Consider the following 8,561-nt stretch of genomic DNA (forward strand, 5'->3'; position numbering starts at 1 on the left):
GGACATATTAGCTGCATTTAACCTTCAGTTGCTCTTTATATATTTAGGTAGGAGTCAGACCATGTTTCCTTTTAGCTGAGAAACATTACACCCAGGTAACCTGCAGTGTTGAAAACGTGTTTTCCAACGATGTTTCCTACCCTACAATCCGTCCTGCTCTGTAGTAAAATCAGCGACATTTGACCGTCCTGTTGCTCCCATTGAAATTTATGCAGCCTATTTAAAATCTAAAACCTAAAATTGTCCGTAGCCTACTGTTGTTGCCACTGTCCTGTTTGAAATGGAATCAGAGAAGTTGGTTATTTTGTCATATGTGCATGTGCCGATATTAAACCCAGGAACAACATTCAGGTAAAAGTGTAAGAACAAATGATCCGTCAATAAAAGATAATGTTGGATCAGTGTTTCAATATTTATATCTTTTATTAGATGTACATGTGGTTTGGTTATTTGCCTTTTGGTTGAAAGTACACTGAGAAGCAGTTAGTTTCTAAATGAAGCTTCGGACGTCACTGATCATGTGACTCTGGCCAAACAAATCAAGCTTCGACACAGTGCTTCTGAAGCAGTGTGTTGATTTTTTTTTGACACACGCACCGGAGCATCAGCTTCAAGCGGGCCATCACTAGTGTAAACTGAAATGTGCACACTTATTTTAGAATGCAGTGTTATATGGATATGTGAATTAATTCTGAACCAAGCCAGTTATTCATTAAATGACTGTTCAGTACAGAAGTGAAGCCCAATAATCATGATTTCACAGTCACAAATGAACAAAAGATTTTGTCCTTCATTTCTGTCAAACAAAGCTGTATGCTATGCCTAGCAACCGGGTTGCCTAGCAATCGGGTTGCCTAGCAACGGAGGCTAGACTGTCCCATTTCACAAGCCTCTCACTTCTGGCCTTAGCGGTCTTTGAGTACGCGGCCCTTGTGGACCGTTAAGGCTGCGTACTTTAAGGCTGCAGACCCTGAATTGGGATACAGCCAACATGTCTTGAAGTTCTCCACCAATGAGTGATTTTATTAAACAAAAGTCTAGCAGTGTTGCCGGGTCTCGACTGACTCGAGCCACTGTTAGAGGTGATTGTGAACTGGCATTCAGGCGGACCACCTTTTCACAGAATGCTCTGTGATATCAGGGAGTGAGCTTCTGGAATAGTCTTCCACTGTCAGTGAGGGAAAGTACAAGTCTACCCATCTTTAAGAGTCACTTAAAAGGGCGGCTGAGGGACACACAAACATGTAATCATGTTTAATAATCATGTTTTATATTGGACGGGAAAAAGAGTTAGTGATTTACAAAAAGGGAAACAACTGTTAGTGCAATGGGTGAACGCAATATCACGATGGTCAGGGCATGTACAATACTGGGGTTTGTGCAATATAATTGATGTGTTTCCGTTATTGTTATCTATACTGTCCTCTGTGTCCACTCTCCTTGTCATTGTTTGTTCTAGTATAATGTGATCACTGTTTTTGTCCTTGTCACATGACCTGTAAATAGTGTCTCTGTATGTTTTTACTAACTTGTGTTTAACACCAACCTGCCAGAGGGTCTGCAGATGGAAATTAGCCCAAGGCTATAATCTGGCATATTTACATTTGTTAAAATGTTCATTAATATGTATTGCCCCTCTTTCTAAAAAATAAATAAATAAATAAATAAAGAAGCCTGGTAATGAACTAATCATTTGTTTCAGGTGTGTTGACCCAGGGTGATATTTAAAACTTGCAGGACACCGGCCCTCAAGGTCTGGAGTTCGACACTCCTGCTCTAGTGTATACTCTTCTCTGTGGTTTAGATATTATTTTATTACTATTATTTGTTGTTTAAGGCTGTAGAGATTGGATTTTACTGTTCCCTAATTGTTGTTGTTTGTTTTTTGTTTGTTTTTTCCACCAGGGGGAATCTTCTCTTCACATACTTTTAAGTGAGTTTCAAGGGGTTCTGCCTAATTATTACTCTTTTCTAGTTAACATTTAGAGCTGGAAATGTTAGATGCAAAACTGTTAGATTTTAATGAGTGCAAACAGCATCAAAATTAAAACAGGGAGATGAAGATACAGCCACAAAGTGACATAAGCTAAAGGGGGAAAAAAAGCAGAACAAACAACCATCTGAAAATGACATGTTGAAGGCTGCAATAACGCCACTACAAGATGGTCTACTAGATTAAATGGTTCATAGTTTTAAATAAAAGAAGGAAGGCTGAATGATCTGGTCAAAGCATGGTTGAGACATACAAACAAGGAAGATGTGCAGAAGACATAACAAGGACATCTGCTGGACAAGTGGGACTAATGCAAGATTAAAAAGAAATTCAGCTGTGACTGAAGTCTTAATACTGATTATCTTCTGTATGGACGACCATGTCCATCATTGTAAAACACAATAAATTAGAGAGATTAGAAGCCTGAATAATCCTTTAATGTTTGGTTAGATTCTGTATATGCTGCACAAATTATGTCTCTAAAAACAGGATAACATGTGTTGGACTTTTGGGACTCTGTTAGAGAGTCTTCCCTCACACACACACATAAACACAGAGATAATTCAGACAAGAGTACTGTTAACCTTACAGTTATTATAGATGAAGCTCTGGACAAATATTAAAATCAAAAAAATCATCAGAGGCTGCAATAATGGTAAATGCAATGGTAACAGTTAATAACTAGCAAGAAATCAACAATCACAATCATTTATTTTTTTGTTACAGAATCCGACTTTTAATGCTTCAAATGATGAACTCCAGTCAGTGCTATACGTCTAGAAATTAAAGATTAAAGATTTTTAATGTATTGATTCTAACTTTAACTTTTGAAGGAGCATTATTGCAGTTTTTTCTTTCATGATAATAAAACAGCACATGTCATGAGACAGCAGCTTGGAGGTAGGGAGCAGCTGAAATACAAAGTGTGATCTCATTAAAAAGGTTGGACGGGATCTTTGTCATGATGGTCTTCCACACCAGTAACTACAGCTTCTCCTCCATAACATGGAAGCTTCTTCCAGACCCGCAGATGAAGGTAGCTGGATCCTCCCACATGAACCTGCAGTCAAACCAGAGGAAACTTGTACTTGTTGAACACTGAAGATCTTCAATCTGTTCAACAGCTCATCTGGTTCTCACAAGTAACTCAGTCCATACACACTTTCTTATTTTCTTCCATTAATAATCATTATCATGTATGATGCCACAGTTACCTTGATGTCATAGTTGATTCCTTGCACCACTTGACTCTTGTACTGAACAGCTTTGAACACGGCATATGCTTCATTTCTTTTTTCCTCTACTTGACACTTAACCTGTGTATGGACAAAATATACGTAAAACTTAACGTAAAATGCAGAGCACAGAGTTGATGTGTCTGAGTGTTATGAAGAAGCTCACCTCATCACAGATTGTCTGAATTTCTTCATCAGCATCTTTCACCTTCGAGAATCCTCCACATTTTATGGCATCCATTGTGAAAGTCTGCTGAAATAAACAGAGGAGACAGTTTTCTGGCTTTATGTGTCTCAAACATACTGGTGCCAGTCCAAGTACATATACTGAGTAATAGCTTATAATAGCTTATTCTGCTATTGACTCTTGTTTTGAGCTTCAGGTACCCCAGGTACTGACAATCCAGTGCCTGATTGGTGCCCACTTAGTATCTCTGTGAACATGGACCCTGGTGCAGCGATCATATGCTCCAAGCATGCTACATTTAACTGAAGTGGATAGGGCCTGTGCTATAGGGCAACTTCAAACTTGACACCAGAGGAACATGACACCACAAGAAGACCGTTTCCGCACACTGTCTGCATTTAGAAACCGTAAGCAGTGTGCTACAGATTTGCAGTCAAAGTTTGCAGGATGATTTTGCAATGGTGCTCTGTCCAGACAATCCATCAGGCCCATTAGCACTGACATCAGCGATATGTGCACTAAGCATGAGCCTGAGGAGAAATTTTATGTTTAGCAATGAATGCAGACTCTGCCTTCAGCAGCTGGACTGTAGGATCAAAGTCTGGAAAAGACACAGAGCATAGGACAGCTTTTGCAGAGTTTGTCCCTTTGCAGAAAGATATCGAGATTAGATCCTGTAACAACTGGGAACACGAGAAGCTTGAGAAGTACCAAGGGCTCAGAGAAGAGCTCGAGAAATGTGGAGGGTGAAGGTAACAGTGGTCCCAGTGGTAATCAGAGCACTAGGTGCAATGACTCCCAAGCTAGGCGAGTGGATCCAGGAAATCCTGGAACAACATCCGAGATCTCTGTCCTGAACAGCAGGATACTGCACAGGATCCTCAAGATCCCAGGCCTCTGGGATCCCAGGCCTCTGGGACCTGAGCTGGAAGGATAGACAGTCCGCAGGTATTAAAATAATACATTAATTGATTAATAGATTATACAGTTTATATAAATGAACATATACATTATATAATCTACACACACACACACACAGTTACTTTAGCCTTCCCCACTGCTCTGCCACCAACTTACCGTAAGGTTGACAGCTGCAACTATTCTGGTGCACGCAGCGCTATTACATTATACACACGCAGCACTGAGGCTGTCCAAAGAGCAGCGACTTTATCCAAAATGCTGTACATGTCACAATGCGTTCACATTTATAAGATAAACGCAAAACACTGATTAAATAAATCCAAGATGCAGTTGCGTTCATAATCAACATCACCAGAACTCTTACCATCAATAACACACACTGCAGTAATCAATATACTTACAGGTATATGAACACACACAGGCAATCCTGGACTTTTGTCACCACCATCACAGCATATATCTGCCATTTCCCACTTCAGTGTGCAGCTGTCTTATTCCAGTCACGGGGTGCCCAGCATTCCCAGGCTTGCACTCTTAATGACTGACGGAGTGGAGCCATCACGGTGCACGCACTCAGAGCATGACTCATGACCAACACGTATTATATCCAGTAAGTAAGATCAACTCAGTTTATAGTGTCATTTACTGCTTATATCATTAAGGGCAATGAAGAGTACTGTGTGATATTATCAGTGTTGGGGAGTAACGGAATACATGTACCGCCGTTACGTATTTAAAATACAAAATATGAGTAACTGTATTCCTTTACAGTTACCGTTTAAAAAGGTGGTATTCAGAATACAGTTACTTTGTTGAAATAAATGGATTACACTGCGGTACTTTCCTGTTTCATTTTGTCGCGGGTCAGGACTGTTTGGGTTTTGTTCCAGGCGGCAGCGTTACGGTTGCCATGGTTACAAGGCGACGCTCTCTCTCTCTCTCTCTCTCTCTCTCTCTCTCTCTCTCTCTCTCTCTCTCTCTCTCTCTCTCTCTCTGCGACTGTGTGTTTCCTGGGTGAGAGAGCGCCTTTTCGTTGTTGTTGTTGTTGTGCTAAGCTAACAGGCTGAATGCTACAAGCATAGCTCTAAAGAATGTAGCATCATGGGCAGTGTAGTCCGTGCTGCAGGGAGAATGGCCTGCCATACACGTTATGGGTCTGTGAGCGCGAGGAGGGAGAAAAAGGGGAGTGGAAAGGTACGAGTTGTCATCGAGGAAAAACGGGAGCTGGAAGCATGTAAATATAATAATAACCACTGCAGCCAAGAAGAGTGCCTGACGAGCCCAGTTGTAAGTAAGCTATTAAGACTCGACTGTACACCGTGTTCGTGTTTTCCTCCGAAAACAATAAGTTCCGTTGGAGCAGTCTTTCAACGGCTCTCTCTGTCTCTCGCAAGAAAAGTTGACCCACACAACAAAGTAAAGCTATTTTTCGGCTACGAGCCGACAGGGACCCCGCCGTATTAGTCAGAGGTCCCTTTACTACAGTTCGGAGTCGCGGACCTTCAGTAACAGTAATAAATCACACAGCAATAGTACATTCACGTTGTTGTAAAAAGCATGATAATCTATTAAGTAATCCAAAGTATTCAGAATACGTTACTGTCATTGAGTAACGTAACGGAATACGTTACAGAATACATTTTGGGGCATGTATTCTGTATTCTGTAATGGAATACATTTTAAAAGTAACCTTCCCAACACTGGATATTATGGTGTGGTTTAATTTATTTTTGTTGTTGTTTTTAATGTAATTAAAAACATAAATGCCACCCTCATGGGTATACAGTAAGCTTGAAGATCAGACGACAGCAAATTAAGTCTAAAGTCAACTCTTTTAGTCTGACACAGTACTTCTTTCTTATTTTTCCTTAGTTTGTCATTCAAATGACAAAGTATGTCTGATCTATATGGTAAACAGAATAATCATCAACTAAAAGTCAAATATTTAAAGTCTATCATCAACTGCTTATGTGCTACAATTCATCCTGACTATTGTATAATATTATTTATTCACTTTTTAAAACATATATGAACCTGACATTTTTGCTTTAGCTCATGTGAAAAAGAAACTTTTCACAGAACTCTGTGCTGTCCTATAAAAAACTAAGTACAACACCTGACTCAATACTTTGTTGAACAAAACAAACCACAAAATTCACATTGATGTAATTAAAAAAAGACAAGCGTCAGTAACAAGATAAAAGAAACACTGACTAATGGTCAAATTTGCTAATAAAATAATGCTGACAACCTACTGAGCACCTTTCATATGTACTTTCAGTTATCTCCTAAAAGCTGGAAAAGTAGATTTCAATCAATAAGAGACCCTCTGACTGAACTGTGCTTTATTTTAGGTCACCTTCAGATATGCGTTCAAAAAGGATAACATGCTAAATGAAATATAACTCTCCAAATGATGCTATAATTGACTCTTGCACACAGGATGTGGGGAAGAATTGTATTTAAACTTCAGTCTCACGTGGTTATTGCTACAAGAACGTAAAATATGATTTTGTGAGTTTGAAAACACATAATATTATGTGCTAAAATCCTTCAATTCAGAGCCTGGAGACATGCTTACAGCTGAGTTTTACTAAAGACATTGCCCATATTAGGAAAGAGACATGTGTTTGGCTTCACTGATTATGTAATTTTCTGGTCCTCTTTCAATGTGACAAATCAAATACAGTCCACTGCCGGGGCTGTGAATGTAATGTAAGCCACAGCTGTGGGCCAAACAACATGCTAACATGAGAATCCAAGTCTTCATATATAGAGTGCACGATGTTTCTAGTGTTCACAAACACAACATTTGTTGAGCTCCGTTCATGGCTGAGACAGTTTATCAAGTAAATATCTGCTTATGCTTCTTTATTTAACCCATTAGGGGTGTTGTGTATTACAAGTCAACATCTGCAAGTACTGGAACTGCTCGTTTTATGCATTAACACCAGGAGTGTGACGCGCACATGCATTCATTTAAGCAAAATTTGTGTGGAAACAATGATTGAAAGCATCAGACGTGATGCTAGAAAACCTAAAACAGTTTAAGTTTTGTATGACACTCCATATAAATGACCATATAAACGCAGAGAGTAGAGGTAGTAACAATAAATGACACTTCTTTATGAGATTGTGAGAAAATTTCTAATCCTTGGCATATGACTCTGTATGACACAGATTTTATTGTTTTTAATTCTAATTATCATTTTATACGTTTTTATTTTTGCGCTATTTGTTGTCATTTTATTATTATTTATTCTTATTTATTTATTTTGGGTAAATCTTTTTTTTTTTTTTTACTTATTCATGTATCATTTTTGGCATGCCAAGTGTACAGCACTTTGTGTTCAGCTGTGTTTTTCTGAAAGTGCTATATAAATAAATTGCTTGCTTGCATGCTTAATACTTTGATTTAATTTTGGATGAATTGTTTTCCCAAATGCTGCCAAAAGCCAGGTTTTACTGATAAATCTTTGCTTGATGGGGGGACTTTAAATGTTTTCTTCTCTCTGCTCCTTTTCTTTTTATACTGACCTTATTTATTTTATCTGGCAATCAATCAGGTGTGCATGCTGTTTGTGAGGCAAAGCAGAGGGAAAGGAGGGATTATAAATGCACAAGGGGCTGATTAGACCATGAGACACAGGAGGGCGCAAAAGTAAAGATGAAAGACAAACTAAACCAAACCAAACTTTGTCCACCACTTGGTGAGTAGTTGGCATCCTACATGCAAACTGCAGGTGACCATGGCAATCTGATTGCAACCAAAGTAATCACAATCAGTGTTGGTCCAGTTACTTGAAAAAAGTAATCAGTAACTAATTACTGATTACTTATTTCCCCCAAAAAGTAATCCCGTTACTTTACTGATTACTTATTTTCAAAAGTAATTAGTTTTTTAGTTACTTTTAAAAAACATGATTTACAACCTGAATAGGTGATAAAGCAATAGATCTTTCAGCCCAATTCTACTTTTTCTGCATAATCCACCATATAAAATGTAATCAAATGAAAAAGTCTCTTTTTAAAACTAGTTTTATTAGTTTTAATCTAATAAGCAAAAATTTAATCATATGCAACATTGTCTGACTGGAAGAAATTTGTTTAACATTTAAACCTGTTTTCTGCACATTCCAGCACATAAAATTAAATAGTTTTTTGTGTTTACACTCACTCTTTCAAATAGATGCAAGTAAAACACAGCAGAAAAAAATCAAATCAA

General features: G+C 38.4%; 1 protein-coding gene across 3 annotated transcripts; it reads right to left on the reverse strand.

Moving 5' to 3' along the window:
- Positions 1-1,900: 1,900 nt before the first annotated feature.
- On the reverse strand, positions 1,901-5,036 carry LOC120731679 (cystatin-B-like). Of its 3 annotated transcripts, none has more exons than XM_040028799.1 (4): positions 4,738-5,036; positions 3,395-3,478; positions 3,208-3,309; positions 1,901-3,053 (listed from the first exon to the last, which is right to left on the reverse strand). In XM_040028799.1, the coding sequence occupies exons 1-4, from the start codon at positions 4,801-4,803 to the stop codon at positions 2,928-2,930; spliced, it is 378 nt and encodes a 125-aa protein (XP_039884733.1). In that variant the 5' UTR covers positions 4,804-5,036; the 3' UTR covers positions 1,901-2,927. The 3 variants fall into 3 exon arrangements, with proteins under 3 accessions (XP_039884733.1, XP_039884732.1, XP_039884734.1); XM_040028798.1 differs by having other exon boundaries at positions 3,395-3,481; positions 4,738-5,030; XM_040028800.1 differs by lacking the exon at positions 4,738-5,036 and adding an exon at positions 4,493-4,514.
- Between the last annotated feature and the right edge of the window lie 3,525 nt (positions 5,037-8,561).

The sequence above is a fragment of the Simochromis diagramma genome, unplaced genomic scaffold, assembly GCF_900408965.1.
Source record: "Simochromis diagramma unplaced genomic scaffold, fSimDia1.1 OVJJ01000483.1, whole genome shotgun sequence".
Taxonomy (NCBI): Eukaryota; Metazoa; Chordata; class Actinopteri; order Cichliformes; family Cichlidae; genus Simochromis; species Simochromis diagramma.

Coding starts and splice junctions, on each gene's coding strand:
- LOC120731679 (XM_040028798.1), bottom strand. CDS start 4,803: ATGGCAGATATATGCTGTGATGGTGGTGACAAAAGTCCAGGATTGCCT. Junction 3,310..3,394: donor TTCAGACAATCTGTGATGAG/GTGAGCTTCTTC, acceptor GTCCATACACAG/GTTAAGTGTCAAGTAGAGGA. Junction 3,054..3,207: donor GAATCAACTATGACATCAAG/GTAACTGTGGCA, acceptor GTTTGACTGCAG/GTTCATGTGGGAGGATCCAG.